This window comes from Carcharodon carcharias, chromosome 1, assembly GCF_017639515.1.
Source record: "Carcharodon carcharias isolate sCarCar2 chromosome 1, sCarCar2.pri, whole genome shotgun sequence".
NCBI classification, from domain to species: Eukaryota; Metazoa; Chordata; class Chondrichthyes; order Lamniformes; family Lamnidae; genus Carcharodon; species Carcharodon carcharias.
In genome coordinates, this window is record NC_054467.1 from 176,630,691 (window position 1) to 176,647,863 (window position 17,173).

Here is a 17,173-nt window from a genome sequence, read left to right on the forward strand (position 1 = left end):
TCTCCAGGCCAAGCATGTTGGATGCTCTTTTGCTTTCAAAAGAAAACAGGTAAAACGGCTTCCCATTCCTAGAGTAGAAAAACAAAACTGCTGAATTCCCATTGTTTTAATCAGTCAAAACCACATAGGCACCACAAATTATGAGTCAGGGAAACCTGTCCTGAGCTCACCTGAAGTTTGAAAGGTAGTCATCATATACCTCGATTTCAATAACATTCAATTATTATTATTGGTCTGACATCGCAACGAAGGGTGGCCAATCCGCTAAGCGAAGGGCGGGACATCTCGGTTGCAGGTTGGGGTTTTTTTCGTTGTTTGCTAAAGCTTGCGTTTGGAGTGTTTTAGTCCATTCTGTTTGCAGGGAAAGGCCAAGTGGGATGAGAAGGCGGGTATGGAGAAGTGGGGGAATGTTGAGTGGAGAATGGGTTTGGTAGTGGTGGGGGAGACAGAGGGAGGGAGAAGGTGATGTTAGTGTTTGGGATGGGAGAGGAGATGAAAGCGCTAAAGTTGAATTGACATTTTGCTATTTGTTTCTGCAGCTCCACCAATGGAAAGCGCTGTAGTCGAGCCTGGCTCAGCCTGCATCCGGGTCTCGGGTTGGCCAGCTCGCTCTCCGGGAGGGCGAACAACATGGCGGAGGTAAGGAGACGGCGGAGCGGGGCCGGGCCGGGCCGGGCCGAGCCGAGAGACCGGCCGAAGGAGGAGCAGGAAGGGCACCCGACCGGACCCGCAACCTCTCCTCCTCCCCCTCCAGCTGGAAACGGCCGCGGCTCCGACAAGCGGCGGGGGTCGGTTGGATGGAGATGGAAACAGGGAGGGAGAAGCGGTACCGGCGGCCCCGGCCCCGGGCTCTGTGTGTCTGTGAGCGGGGAGGGGAAGGGGGCCGGTTGGGGTGGGGTTGGGGGTGGTGGGTGATGTGGAGGCTGGGCGCCGTAAGGCCCCGGACCCTCTCGGTCCAGCGCAAGTCCCTGTGCCGAGGAGGGAGTGAGGGTGAGCGTCGGACGCCGTTTGGCTGCACCAGGAGGAAGCTCCGCTGGCGGCGGCCCCAGCCCCAATAACTTTTAGTTTGTGGCCAAGATGCAGCGCAGCAGAATCCGGCCGGACAGAGACTGGGGGATGTGGAATCTCCAAAGAGACGGAGCGAAAATAGGCGGTGAGGTGGAGGGAGAACGGGCAAAAGGATGGAGGAGTGGTAGAGAAGTGGAAAGAGAGAAAACAGGTACTGTAGGTTAGACAAGAAAAGGGGCAGAAGTGTAGACAAAACAAGTAGAGGAATCAGACGGGAGAAGGCAGATAGGAAGGGGCGAGGGGCATAATAAATAGGAAGTACAGCCCCTCCTGCTCCATCATTCAGTACGATCATGGCTTGGGCATTCGTTGGCCTTAACTCCACTTTCTCGCCTGCATCCCATAACCCTTGATTCCCCGAGAGAGCAAAAATCTGTCTACCTTAGCCTTAAATACACTCAATGACCGTGCATCCACATCTGTCCAGGTGGAGAATTGGAAAGATTCACAAACGTTTCTCCTCATCTCAGCCCTAAACGATCGGCCCCTTATCATGAGACTGTGCCCCAGTGTTTTAGATTCCTCAACCAGGGGAAACAACCTTTCAGTATCTACCCTGTCAATGCCCTTCAGAATCTTGTATGTTTTTTATTCTTTCATGGGATATGGATGTCACTGGCAAGGCCAGCATTTCTTGCCCATCCCTACTAGGCCATTTCAGAGGGGCAGTTAGGAGTAAACCATTTGCTGCAGGTCTGGAGTCACATGCAGGCCAGACCAGGTAAGGATGGGAGATTTCTTTCCATAAAAGGCATTAGTGAAACAGAAGAGTTTTTATGACAATCATTGATAGTTGCCATGGCCACCATTACTGAAAACTAAGTTCTATATTCCAGATTTTATTAATTGAATTTAAATTTCATCAGCTGCCCTGTACAACTCTGTACTCCAATCCCTTTGCAATAAAGGTCAACATGCCATTTGCCTTCCTAATTGCTTGCTTTGTATGGATGCAGACTTTTTTTCCTTGTATGAGTACACTAAAGTCCTTCTGAGCATCAATATTTACAAGTTTCATGCCTTTTAAAAAATATTTTCCTATTCTTACCAGAGTGAGTAACCTTCCCCCATTATACTCCATCTGTCACCTTATTGCCCACTCACTTAACCTGTATGTCTCTTTGCAGCCTCTTTGTGTCCTTCTCACAGCTTGCTTTCCAACTTAGCTTTGTATCATCAGCAAACTTAGATACGTTACCTCCAGACTCTTCGTTGAAGTCATTAATATAGATTGTAAATAGCTGAGACCCCAACACTGATCCTTGTGGCACTCCACTGGTCATGCCTGCCAACTTGAAAATGCCCTGTTTACCCCAGCTCTCTGTTCCCATGTTAATATATAATCCCCAACCCCATGAGCCCGTATCTTGGGTATGAACCTTTTGTGTGGCACCTTATTGAATGCTTATTGACAGTCCAAGTGTACTAAATCTACTGGTTCGCCTTCATCTACCTGACGAGTGGCATCCTCAAAAAATGATTAAATTTGTCAAATACGATTTTCATAAAACCATATTGGCTTTGTCTGATCATATTATGAGTTTCTGAGTGCATTGTTAAACCTTCCTCAAGAAATTCTAGCATTTTTCCAACTGATGCCAAGCTAACGCCTATAGTTCACTGTTTTGGGAATCAGGCAAGGGGAAGAAATGAGTGAATTGGGAAGAGGAATCGGGTGAGCAGTGGGAAGAATCAAGAGGGGAGTGAAATGGAGAGGAATTGGTAGGGGAGAGGGAATTGTGAGGGGGGGGAAATTGGGGATGGGTGAGGGGAATTTGGCATGGAGAATTGGGAGGGCGATAGGGAGAAAAACTATATTGGAGAGCGAGAGAGATGAAAACTGGGGAGACAACGAAAAGGAAAGAAAATGGGCAGTGAAGGGAACGAGGGGGAGCATAGGCAGAGGGGAAGGTCAGGGGAACAGGGAGGATAGCAGGCTGGTACAAGGGCAGGGGATTAGGGATGAGAGGGAGAAGGCACTTGAGCTGGCAGGGGCAAGGAGATGAGGGCAGTTGAATGGACAGGGGCAAGTGGGAGAGGAGACAATAGCTTGCATTTATGTCAAGCTTTTAATGCAATAAAACTTCCCAAGATGCTTCACAGGATGGTTATCAAACAAAATTTAACACCGAGCTACAAAAAGGAGATAAAAGGACAGGAAGAGGTAACTATTGAGGAGAATCTTCAAGGAGGTGCAAGGCAGAGAAGTTTAAGGAGGGAATTCCAGAGCGTAGGGGCTAGGCAGCTGAAGCTACGACTGCCAGTGATATTAAAAACAGGCTGGATGTGGAGATGCACAGTGGACTCTTGAGAGTTGTAGGGCTGGAGAAGGTTACAAAGATAGTGAGATGCGAAGTCGGGGACCAGTGTTCCCTTTAAGCCTCACAGTAACCCAAAAGTTCCTGCACAGGCCGCGCACAAGTCAACCCCTTTCACCATGCAAAAAATTTAAAAGCCTACACACTTAAACAAATTGCTACAAAATGGAATTAGAAGATTCGTTATCATGGAAGAATTTAAAAACAATTTTAAAATGGAAGCATTACTGGGTCAATATAGGTATGCACAGGAGTGATGGGTAAGTAGGGCTTGGTGTGTTGGGTTACAGGCAGCAGAATTTTAGTTGAGCTCAAGTTTATTTAGGGTGGAAAGTGGAGCGCCAACCAGGAGAGCTTGGAAATAATCAGCTTCAGTGGTAACAAAGGCGTAAATAAGGGTTGCAGCAGCTGAGCAGAGACAGAGTCTTGAGTTGGGCACAGTTACAGTGATGGGAAGTAGTCTGTTTTGGTGATCGTGAATATGTGGTTGGAAGCTTGTTTCAAAGTCAAGTAGGATGCAAAGCTTTCAATCTAAGGCCGTGGTCAGGGAGAGGGTTAGAGTTGGTGTTGAGGACCAAAGACATGGCTTCAGTCTTCCCAATATTTCATTGCATGAAATTTCTGCTCATCTGGCACTAGATGCTGACATGCAGTTTGACAAATCTGACAGTAGGAGGGGCTGATAGTGAGATAGAGCTGGATCCTGTCAGTGAGGATATGGAACCTGATATGCTTTTGACTGAAGTTGCTGAGGTGCAGCTTGTAGATGAGAGATAGGAGGGGGGCAAGTGTATATCCTTGGGGGATTCCAAAGGTAACAGTGTGAAAGTGGGAAGAGAAGCCAATGCAAGTGCTTCTCATTTGGGGGTGGAGAGGGAGTAAGGAGAGCCAGTGAGATGGGCATGGGGAGGTAATTGGAGAGGTGGAGTGAGAAAGCAGCCAGAGGAAATTAAAGGTTGAGTAAATGTCCAGCTAGAGGTGGGAATTAGAGACAAAATGACCAGAGAGAGAAGAGAGAAATATATAACAATTGGGGAAGCAACTGGGAGAAAATAATTGAGGAGAGGAGGCAAAAATAGTAAACATGGTGGGAGATATGAGATGGAAAACAGCATTGAGGGGAAAATGTGAGGTTACACACTTTGGCAAGAAGAATAGAGGAACTGAATATTACTTAAATGGAGAAAGAGTGCAGAAAGCTCCAGCACAGAGGGATTTGGGGGTCCTCGTGCATGAATCCCAAAAAGCTAGCATACAAGTTCAGTAGGTAATAGGGAAGGCATATGGAATGTTGGCCTTTATTTCAAAGGGAATGGAGTATAAAAATAGGGAAGTCTTGCTAAAGCTATACAAGACACTAGTTAGACCACAACTAGAATACTGTGAACAATTTTGGTCCCCTTATCTAAGGAAAGATGTACTGGCACTGGAGGCAGTCCAGAGACAGTTCACTAGGTTGATGGAGGGATTTTCTTATGCTTGGGCCTATAGTCATTGGAGTTTAGAAGACTATTATTGAAGGCCTTATTGAAACATATAAGATTCTTAGGGGGCTTGACAGGGTAGATGTTGTGAGGTTGTTTCCCCTTGTGGGAGAGTCTAGGACCAGAGGGCATAATCTCAAGAGCAAAGAGTCACCCATTTAAGACAGAGGAGAAATTTCTTCTTTCAGAAGATAGTGAATCCGTGGAATTCTTTACCACGGAGAGCTGTAGAGGCTGGGTCGTTAAGTATATTCAAGGCTGAGATAGACAGATTTTTAATCAGTAAGGAAATCGAGGATTATGGAGAGAAGGCAGGAAAGTGGATTTGAGGATTATCAGATTGGCCATGATCTCGTTGAATGGCAGAGCAGATTCGATGGGCAAATGCTCCTACATCTTATGGGGGAAAGAGCATTTCCTTCAAAGAAAGGAGAGAAATAGAAAACTGCCAAGAAAAGGATATGGGAGAGAGTGATCAAACTGCTGAATGGAGTGGAGAGGGGTGAAAAGAGAGAAACAGACATTATGAAGGGGGAATAAAGGCAGACAGAAAACATCTGGGGAGAGGGATGGGGAGAGGTGATAAGCAGCTGGGAAGAAAGAATATAAAGCAGAGAGGATAGCAGCTGGAGTATTTGTGAGGCAAGGCATGTTTTAGGGTAATGCATATGGGTGCTATCAAACAAATTATGACACCGAGCTATGTATGAAGATGGGGAAGATAACAAAAAGCTTTGCCAAAGAGGTAAGTTTGAAGGAGCAAATAAAAAGAGGGAAGTGAGGAAGAAAGGGGGAGAGGTTTAGGGAGTGAATTTCAGAGCATCAGATCTTGGCAACTGAAGACACCAACTGTACTGTCATTGTTTTGTGCAACAGCCAGTATGATAGCATATGAACTAAATGGACTTTTGTCTTTTTATTTAGCATTTTCCTTTCCTAGTAGCACTGTGTGTGTACCTACACCAGATGCAACAGTTCAAGAAGGTGGCTCACCACCACCTTATCAAATGCAATTAGGGCTGAGCAACAAATGCTGGCCTTGCCAATGGCGCCTCATGTGCCATCTTGAGCATAACAGAGGGAAAGGCGAGAGAAGAGAACTTTGGAAAAGAGGTAGAAAATATCAGGGACGAAAGGTAGAAAATAGAGGGAAAGAAAGTAAGTTAGAAAATACAGAGGGGTAAATGATAGCAAATAGTGAAGAGCAGCAAAGTACTGATCAATCTGGTTGGAGGGAAATAAAACATTTGAAAGAGAAATATCGAAGGGAGGGTGGAGAGGGAGCAGGAGAGTGAGATGGCTAGAAAGCAATGGACAGCTGCCAGAGAACTAAATGGAATAGAAAATGGTTACTTGGAGGGGCAGGGAACATGATCGATTTTTTAAAAAGTCCTCAGAGTGAAAAAAAAATAAAGAGAGAAAGTGAGAGCAGGATAATAAACTGCCAGAAAGCAACAAGTGGGTTTAACAGCAAAGAGAGAGAGATAGAAAAGAGATGAAAATAGTTAAGAGGAAGGGAGAAAAGAAGAGAAGACAGTTGGGGAGCAAGACATAAAGCCTATGAGTGAGAAAGTAGCTGGAGGTTGGGCAGGGAGAGCATGAGAGATGGATCGAAAATTGTCCCGTAATAGATACAGGTAGAGAGTAGCAACACGAGAGAGGGAAAGAAAACAGCCCAAGGAGGAAAGAGCAAGTTAAAAGAACTGGGGAGGGGAGGAAACGAAAACAGTCTTTGTAGTGTGGTAGAGCAGAAACAGCTGGGATAAAATACTCATACAGCTGGGGAAAGAGAGAGGATAGTTTGGGAGAGTGAGCAAACATTCAGAAGAACTTGGGAAGAGACCATCAAAGCAGTTGAAAGCAGATTGAGAATAGGGGGGAAATGTGTTTATAACAACTGAGGGGAGATTATTCAAATCAGCCAAAGGGAGAAAGTTTTAGCAGAAAATTTGTGGAAAAAGCGTTTTTAAAAAACAAGGACAGTGATGGAGAAAGGAAATAGAGTAAATATTTTAATCTAAGGCACAAATGAGGGAGGAATGTTTAAAATAGGGAAAAATGGGAGAAAATCTTTCAAGAGCTGTCTAGCCGGTGTAAAAAAGAGAGAAAATGTTCTGAAAATATATATAAAATAATGAGGAACATAGAGAAGGAGGAAGTACATTACAAACAGCCAGGTACAGGAAAATGGGGATGCAAAAACAACCATTCAGAAAAAGGTGAGCTAAATAACAGCTGGAGAGACTAAAACAAAAGCTGGAAACCTGAAATAAAAAACATAAATTGCTGGAAAAACTCATCAGAAAAGGCAGTATCTGTGGCGAGAGAAGACCTTTCACCAGAACTGGAGAGACTAGTAGGGTAGTAGTCTAGAGATATAATAATATTGAACTATAAATACAAACTTTAAACAGAAAATAATAGTGAGAAGAGTGTAAAGGCGAGAAGATGTGGGATCATGAAGAAAATCTGACCAGAAGGGAAGATATTTTAAAACAAGGCTGACCAGAGGGATATTTTAATTAAAAATCTCGGCCAGTCTGGGATGGGGGAAGAGAGGGATTTTGGAGATGCAATCAGAGGGAGACGGGGAGGTGGAAGAGAAAGAAATGAAATATCTGGACCTGTATCCAAATACAATCAACAAACTATGGAAAAAGATGGTGATCTGAAGTTTCTGCTAGGTTTCTCTGGTATTTGGTGCAATTTGACTAATGGTACCCAAACAGTACTAAAGATCAAGAAATTTCAAGTGCTAACCCATAATCTTTTACACGAATTAAAAAAGTTGAATGTGGGAGAAAGCGCGTAAAAGCATGTTCAAAACAACTTGGGAGGGGTGGGTGGGGGGAGGAGAGATTCAAAACAACTCAGGCAAGATTTAATAGAAAGAGAACATGAGAAGATATGGAAGCTGGCCTGCCCCCAAAATTGGTGCTACCCCCATTCTAAATTAACTGTCATGATGAGTTTCTGTTAATTGTGCCAGTTTTTAGACCTTTGAAGGTGCTCTTTATAATATCTTTTCTCAACACAGGGTATCTTTTTAAAAGCTTTAATTTTTTTTAATTTATGAAGAACCTAACTACTGTGCACCAGTGAAGTTAATAAATAGTTCAGTATAGCTTTTTAAAGTCATTTTTAGTTACTTAAAATCAGATTTCTCTGGTGGTGGGCTAGACACTGATTTTGTTTTGATAGACCTAATTTGAACTGTATTAATACAGCATTCTGTTCCATTCTTAAATATATCGAAAAAAAATTTCAAGACAAATTTCTAAAAATTACTTTTACAAAGTATTGGTTCATGGAAGATTCTACTTTTGACAATATGCAAATAAGTTTGAGCAACACAAAAGTCACTTCTGAAAACCAGTGAAATATTTTCACATTGCCAGTTGCGGCCAAAGGAAATCCTAGTTCCGTGTGTTCAATGTTTGGCATATTTTATGCAGGAAAACTGAATTTGTTTTTTTTAATTAATGCATTCTAAAAAATTTTGTTTCAGGCTTCCTATGGAAGTTCGAGTCCAGGTATGTGCTGATCTACTTCACTTCAATTCCTGATCCTAGTGGGAAATCGATTTCAAGGTGTTTGGGTGCGACCTTTTGTTACGTAATATGGTTTTTAAAAATTGATTTGGAATAAGTAATTTAGACTGTTTCTGGCTCCATCCTGCAAAGTAGGATTAAAACACAGGATTTGATCATATGTTATAACAAATATATTACAACTGAAGATCATGCATACACAGTTAAATGTGTTTGAGAACTGTTATGTGAGCAATTGTATTTTGATTTCATTCTTGAGCAAAGCCTTTTACTTTGCAATGACAAAAATAATTCTAGATTTCATCAGATTAAGAATGATTGATTATATTGTTCAGATTTTGTTAAAACCCTTTCCGTTGTTTGGTAGTATTGGAGAAGATGTGCAGTTCTTTAACTTTTGAACATTCACTTTAATCCATAAACACACAGACACTTGTTATCTTCCATTAACTCACTTGATGTCTAGACTGCTCTTAAAATTAGGGTACTCAAAACAGAATGGTGGGATAAGAAGTAGAATAAAAATATTCATACTTAATATCTGAAAATGTAGTATAACAATGGCAACCTCTCTTTCAGGCAAAGCAACTCTTAAGCTTTTTATTAAATTTCTTGGCTGTGGCATTTAATCAGCATGTATACTGATTGCCTCTTGCAAATCTGAAAAAATTAAGATACTGTTCAACGTATGAGGGAGGAACAAGAAGAGATGCTAATTTAATTCACAAGAAGTTGAGGCAAGTGATGCTTAGGTTTATTATAAGATTTTATTTTGAGATGTTAATTAGACTTCATAGTAGCAGAACACTGACTGTAGATACATTTGAGGTTGACAGGTTTCTCGTGTTTGTGCCCACTTACACATGTACTATCCAATGCAAATATAGTTACAGTTTGGGTCAGGCTGCATGTGCATACATTGGGGAGACAATAGCATACTGACAATGTCACTAGACGAGTAATCCAGAGGCCCAGGCTAATGCTCTGGTGGCATGGATTCAAATCCCACCATGGCAGCTGGAACATAAAGCTACTCTCAGTAATGGTGTCCATGAAATTATCATTGATTGTTCTATAAACCCATCTGGTTCACTTTGGGGAAGGAAATCTGCCATCCTTGCTCAGTCTGGCCTACGTTTGACTCCAGACCCACAATAATGTGGTTGACTCTTAACTGCCCTCTGAAGTAGCCTAGCAAGTCACTTAATTCAAGGGCAATTAGGGATGGTCACCAGCCACTGGCTTTGGCAGCAACACCCGCATCCCATGAAAGAATAAAAAAGCTCTTCAGAGATGTGGCTTTCCCATTTTTGTCAATATTCAATGGGTATGTTTCTTGAGTAAACTGAGCATATGTTTTTAGGTACCTAATTCCCATGTACAATAGATTTTCCCAGTTTCTTTTATATTACCCAAGCTAAATTAGAATATAGAAAATTGATTTAATGGTGAAGCAGCCCTCAAGATTTAAAGCTAGTTAAAATAACATAATATTAAGGTAGTGTAGAGTTTATGTTTTGTTAAAAAAACAAAAATGGGCCAGCATGAGTCCAGTCTGTTTGTTGATTAAAAGGGCTCTTCTACTTTTACTGTCCACACATCACACATGTCTCAAAATGAATTTTAATGGTCATCTACTGTTCAAGGAACTTATTGCTTTTGTTTACATGTGTTTTTGTACTGTGCATGAACAGTGTGTGTGCATGTGAAGAGAAATTCAGTTCTTGAATAAGTGATAACTAAGTTGGGGATGTTGGGTTCAGACTGTAGAAACAATTGAGGTTTGACATTTCCTGAACACATTCTGCTGATTTGTATTTTTTTTTAAAGTGCATATTCAAACTTGTTTGCATAAATTAGTTAATTTGAATCTGATGCATTTTTACATATGGGAAGCACTCTGATTTAATGCTGTGCAGCCTGTAGAATTTAATTCGTATTGTAGGTTTGTTTGATGTCAACTTCTTTCTAAATTGAAGTAGGTGTTTAAGTAGTACAGTAGTCCTGGAACTTTGGATATTTGAATGTTCATGTCAGAAATTCACTTTACATCCTTGTGAATATGTAGTTATTAATGGCCTTTGCTGTACTTCCTGGCTTCAGAAACCTTTAAGCTGCTAGCATGTGCACAGTTGGGCTAACAGTGGCAGGCAAGAAGTTAAAACTAGTTTAGCATGTAAAATGTTTTTATTATACCTCCAGATCACCACCCTTTACTTTTTTAAGCTCTGTGTACTATTACAGCTTTGTGGTGGTGCACAATCAACTGTGGAAAATCATAGGCCATAATGCTAGGCTTGATGATGGAGTGATGGATTCTTGCTTCTTTCTCATTCTTTGAGAGGATCAGTGTCCTGAAGATGGGTATTTTCCATAAGTTACCATTCATAGTTCAAGCACTGAGTCTAACCTTTCTGGAACTGGAATGATAAATATCCATAAATTTAAGTGAAACTCTTGCTTTGACTTATTGATTGAAGTATGCTACCACTCCAGTCCTTTCCACAATTGTAATTCTTTTGACCATTTTAATGCCCTGATTTGGATTACTGGGTGAGGTAGAGCAGGTTTGCTACCCAATTCTCTTCTCTTGTTGCCTTTTTGAATGTGTTGCTCAGCTTCATAGCCAGGTTAATCCTTCTGCTCTGATTTTAATTGAGAGATTTCTCCCATTGCAACCAGTGGGAAATTCCATTATTTGTGTTTATTCCTTTGCCACTTTCAGACCTTAAGGATGGAGGGGGGATATATTTTAAAATTATTTTCAGGCTTCCCTTTTCATTCCTCTCTAGACCTCCTTTCATGCTTTTCTTATGATGTAAACAATGAAGAAATTTTAGGGAGTTCATTTGAAGGGGAGAGCTAACCTGAATTTCATTCTTTCCTTTTTTGTGGAAGTGTGGATGACTGATTTGAGGATTGAAAGTTTTGGTGAGGATCAGGAAGCCATCTGCATGGAAATTGTTTAAATTATCACTTCGGAATTGTCAGAAAACTAATTTCAAAATTGATGTTTTTTCGCACCTCTGTCATTCATGGCAATCCAAGATCCCAAAACAGCACTCTTGGCATGCACTCTTAAATTTCCTGGGTATGTTCCATTATTTGTGACTTTTGGGCTGCAATTAGTAGAATTCAAGGCTGTTATTGGATCAGATTAGACTCCCATCCATTCATTCTTGTTGGGATTGATTGATAATTTCAATGGACTATATGAAGATGACTTTGAGCTGCCAATGAGAGGGGGGGGTATTGACTTCTTAGCAGCTCAGTATTGTGCTCTAGTCCTCTGGCATAAAACAGTCTAAATTTAGAAGTCTTCTTGAATTGAGCTGTATTAGAATCATGGAAAGATAGTGCACAGAAGGAGGCCATTCAGCTCATCGTGCATGTACCAGTTGATGGGAATCTATTTGAAGTTTAATCAAGCTCAGTTGCTAGTGACCTTTCTTGCCCGGCCCTCTATTCCCTACTCCTTTTTTCTTTTGATGCTTGTTTATAGTGTTCATTCTAAGGACTTTTAATTTTCTGTTAATTATGTTAACCTTTTTTTGATTTGGGTATTTTAGGAGTGTTTTTTTTTTGCATGTTTAAATGTTAATTTACCTCACCTCGCTCTCTTCTCTACTTCTTCCTGCCTTTGAATTACACCACTGTTTACTTAACTATATATTCATTTGTAAAGAGAAGATTTTTAAAGTACATTTTGGCACTCCATATTTAATACCAAAAGAATTATACATTTTTTTTTACATTAAATAAGTGATATCTGGATCCATCTAATTCAAACCAAATAGGTATATAGTTGCCTAGTATAAGTTAGCGCAATACCTATTTTTGAAATGATTAATATGCTAGAAAAAAAATGTAAAACTATATCACAGATTTAGTATGTTCATTTGATTGTTTTTACTTTGTAGTTGGCTCATTGTCTTCTGAGGATCATGATTTCGACCCTACAGCAGAAATGCTAGTGCATGATTATGATGATGAGCGAACACTTGAAGAAGAGGAAATGTTAGAGGGAGGGAAGAATTTCACATCTGAAATTGAAGATTTGGAAAGGGTATCTAAAGTTTTTTTCTTGAAGTAAATTAAGCTTAAATCCAAACAGTTGAAACAGTGCTGTTCAATGTAACAAAATTGATCAATAGTTTGTCTACTTCAAAATAAAGATTAATGTTGTAGGAGTGCTTTCTGTGCTTTGGGGGTCAACAATGTGTGCAAAACAGCTGTTGGTCCTCTTGGGTAGCATTCAGACATAGTTTTTATAAAATAATTTGCTTTATACCCTACACACTGTTGCCTTCATACGAGGCTAATAATTTTGTTATACTTAAAGTAAAAGGAAAGGCTAAGAGAGTGTCATTAAAGGAAACATTAGATACTTCCTACCTGTTCAGCTTTCTCAGTCTGAAGTACAAGCCCTCTCACAAATGGTTGAACATGGGCCAGTACTTAGTGACATGTCAGAGGAGTGACCTTGGGTTTGATCAGATATGATTGATTTTCATTATTCGGCAAATTGCATTTAAAAACTGATAGGTAGTTACATGTTTAGTTTCTTTCTAATTCTAGATTGAAGAGTACTTTGTTCAGAATTCCTTTTTCTTCTGAAGTTTAAGATTTGAGATATCTTTCCCATAGAGAGTATGAATCTTGCTGTGCAGGATAAGGGCAAGTGCTCACTGAGGAGTGGGAGAATCGGAGATCCAGTTACCCTGGGCTAAATGTATGCTCTGCCTGTTGTCAAGCCAGGAAATGTTTGGAGCTGGTCTTCATGTTGTCCTTTTGGCAAAGCAAAGTACTGAGAACTATGAACAGAAAAAGAGGAGAAAGCAAATTAGCTATTCCTCTTTGTAGGAAATTAGATGGTCTGTTGCTGCCTAGAAGAGAGCAGTACATATCCAAGTATGATGATCCCTCATGCTCAAATTTCAGGCTGGTTTCCTGTGAAAATTTTGTGGTGTCAAAATTTCTTAAAGATACAAGTAAAACAAGGAATACGTGCCTAAAGTTCTTCTATTGCTGGAATCAGTGAGTGTACCAATCTCTATAAAGTTGAGACCCCCACCACCTGCAAGTCATAAAATAAGAAAATAAGAAATAGGAACCAGAGTATGCCATATGAATGCTCGCACCTGCTTTGCCATTCAGTAAAGTCATGGCTGAACTTCCAAATCAACTCCACTCTCCCACCCTGTCATTTGTTTCCTTTGGTGCCCAAAAATGTATGAATCAATCTTGAATACACTGAGGGCTGTGGATGCTCAGCCAATGAACAAAGAAGTTTCTCCTCATTTCTGTCCAAAATGGCCGACCCCTTATCCTGAAACTGTGACCCTAGTTCTAGATGCTTCAGCCAGGGGAAACAGCCTCTCATCGTTTACGCTGTCAAGAGCTCTTAGAATGTTATATGTTTCGATGAATCACTCTTTCTCCCGAACTCCAGAGAATATAGGCACACTCTGTTCAATGTCTCCTAATAAAACAACTCCTCATCCCCGAATCAGTCTAATGAAGTTTCGTAACTGAGGCACTTGTATCCTTCCTTTTGGTAAGGGGACCAAAACTGTACACGGCACTCTAGCTGTGACCTCATCAAAGCCCTATTTAATTGCAGTAAGACTTACTTACTCTTACACTCCTACCCTTTTCAGTGAAGACTAGCATAACCATGTTCTTTTCTAATTGACTACTGTAGCTGTATGTTAACTTTGTGATTAGCGTGCAAGGATGCAAAAATTCTTCTGAAAACCTTATCTTTCTATTTTTAAAATAATATTCTGTTTTTTCCATTCTTACTACCAAAATCGATAATTTTGCACTTCCCCACATTATTGTCCATCTGCCAGCTTTTTGCCTGATTACTTAGCCGGTCTATATTGCTTTGTAGCCTCCTCACAGCTTTTTTCCCATCTAGCTCTGTACCATCAGCAAAGTTGGATATATTCCACTCATCCCTACTGTTTTCTGTCCATTAACCAATCCATGTTAATATATTATTCATAATCCCATAAGCCTGAATCTTATATAACAACCTCTTGTGTGGCACCTTATTAAATAGCTTCTGAAAATGTAAATGTGCTACATTCACTGGTTTTCCCATCTCTCCTGCTAGTTACACCCTCAAAAAAACTTGACAGATTTGCAGAACACAACTCCCCTTTCATAACAGTGTTGACTTGACCAAGTCATATTGTGATTTTTTTTTTCCCCAAGTGCCTTGATGCCATGTCCTCGATAGTAGATTCCAGCATTTTCCCTACTATAGATTGTTAAGCTAACTGGCCTATCATTCCCTCTTTTCTGTTGCCTTTCCATTGTTAAACAGCGGGCTCACATTTGCTGCCATTGAATCCATGGGGACCATTCCAGAATCTAAGGAAAAAAGCACTGCATCCACTTTCTCTTTTAAAACTCTAGGGTGTAAGCCATCAGGCCCAGGGGATATTTTTGACCATTAGTTGCTGCAGGACTTTTTCTTAAATGTGAATTGCTTCAAGTTCCTCATTCTCATTAGACTCTTGGTTCTTTGCAATTTCCAATGTTTTGTATCTTCTACAAAAACAGGTACAAAATATTTGGTTAACGTCTCTGCCATTTCCTTATTCCCCATTTAAATTTCTTTTGTCTTTGTCTTTATAGGACCCAACTTGAATTTCACTAATTTCTTTTTGCATACATGTACTCTTATAATTTTTTAATATTTGCTAGTTTACCTCTTTTCATTTTTTCCCTTTTAATCAATTTCTTGGTTACCCTTTGCTGCTTTTTAAAACCCTTCAATCCTCAGCTTGCCACCGTTTTTGACAATGTTATTGACTTATTTTAATCTAATATTATCACTGACCCCTGTAGTTACCACTTACCCAGCAGAGGCCTTTGTACCTCAATAGAGTGCATACTAGTTGAGAATTATGAATTATTTATTTAAATGTTTGCCATTGTTTATCTACTGTCATGTTCTAAGCTAATTTCCCAATGTACATCAACCAACTTGCCCATCATTACTTTGTTTAAGTTTAAGACCCTGGTTTCAGGCTTAACCACATCACTTTCAAACTTTTTATGAAACTCCAACATATTATGATCACTCTACCCCAAATGATCCTTTACTATAAGGCTACGAATTAACCCCGTCTCATCTCACAACCTAGATCTAAAATAGCCTGTTCTCTAATTGATTGTTTAAATGAATTCCATAACTGTGTCTGCCAAGCTACTTTTGCCAATTTGGTTTGCCCAGTCCACATGAATGTTAAAGTCACCCATGATTATTGCATTACTCTTGTTGCATGCTCCTCTAATGTCCTGATTTATACTCTATGATTACTATTAGGGGGCTTATTCCCAACAGTGTTTTCAGCTTTTACAAATATGCAAAATAGTAACAGAAGTAGGCCATTTGGCCCCTATTTCAACTTCCATATTTCACCTCTTCCTCTCTCCTCCCCCCCAAAAAATAACCTTAAGACTCTTGTTAGGCAAGGAAATCATCTATCTCTGCCTTAAAAATATTCAATAATACTGCCTTCTGAGGCAGAGAGTTCCAAAGTCACTCAGCCCTCTAAGAGAAAATATTTCTTCCCATCTCTGTCCTAAAAGGCGACCCCTAATTTTAAAACAGTGTCCCCTAGTTCTGGACTCACCCCACAAAAGGAAACATCCTTTCGATGTCCACTGTGTCAAGACCGTTCAGTATCTTATATACTTCAATCAAGTCACCCCTCACTCTTCTACATTCCAGTGGAAACAAGCTTATCTAACTTTCCTCATAAGACAACCCACTCATTCCAGGTATCAATCTAGTAAGCTTCCTCTGAACCGCCTCCAATACCCATACATCCTTAAGTAAGGAAACTAAAACTACACACACTGTTCAAGATGTGGTCTCACCAATGCCCTTTATAACTGTAATATAACATCCTTACGAGAGGAATTGAACATAAAAGTAATAAAGGATGGCATTCCATTATTCTTAATTACTTGCGGTACCCGCATTTTAACTTTTAGTGATTCATGCAGTAAAACACCTAGATCCCTCTGCACCTTGAATTCTGCACTTACTTTCATTTTAAGTAATTTAAAAAAAAAATTCTTTCTGCCAAAGTGAGCAACTTCATATTTCCTCGCACTATCTTCTATCTGACAGATTTTTGCCCACTCACTCAACCTATTCATATCTGTCTGCAACCTCCTTATGTCCTCTTCATACTTCTTCACATGCTTTACTACTTATCTTTGCTTCATTTGCAAATTTAGCTATCATGCTTTCGCTCCCCTCATCTAAGTCATTGATATAAATTGTAAAACGTTGAGGCCCCAGCACAGACTCTGCCGGGTTCCATTCATCACATCCTGCCAATCAGGAAAAACCCATTTATGCACACTCTGTTTTCTGCCAGTCAGCATGTCTTCTATCCATGTTAATATGTTACCTCCTACACCATGAGATTTTATAACCTTTGATAATGCACCTTATCAAATGCCTTCTGGAAATCCAAGTACAGTACATCTACAGGCTCCCCTTTTATCCACAGCACATGTTACTCCCTCAAAGAACTCCCATAAATCGGTTAAGCATGATTTCCCTTTCACAAAACCATGCTGACTCTCCCTGATTACCATGGATTTCTCAAAGCGCCCAGCTGTAACATCCTTGATGATCGCTTCTAGCACCTTCCCCATGAAGATGTCAAGCTAACAGACCTATCATTTCCTGTTTGCTTCCCCCCTCCCTTCTTGAATA

The 17,173-nt window shown here is 40.4% G+C and overlaps 1 protein-coding gene across 4 annotated transcripts in view; it reads left to right on the forward strand.

Annotated features, from left to right (window-relative positions):
- Nucleotides 1-528: 528 nt before the first annotated feature.
- LOC121283059 (mesoderm induction early response protein 3-like) overlaps nt 529-17,173 on the forward strand; it is a 61,499-nt gene continuing 44,854 nt past the window's right edge. Inside the window, exons 1-4 of one of the 4 annotated variants that reach the window (XM_041197075.1) lie at nt 529-639; nt 8,379-8,403; nt 9,001-9,158; nt 12,342-12,487. In XM_041197075.1, the coding sequence (XP_041053009.1) occupies nt 12,389-12,487 (99 nt within the window). In that variant the 5' untranslated portion in view covers nt 529-639; nt 8,379-8,403; nt 9,001-9,158; nt 12,342-12,388. Of the gene's footprint in view, nt 640-8,378; nt 8,469-9,000; nt 9,159-11,428; nt 11,513-12,341; nt 12,488-17,173 lie in introns of those variants that run through there. The other 3 variants (XM_041197064.1, XM_041197093.1, XM_041197085.1) reach the window with 3 other exon arrangements.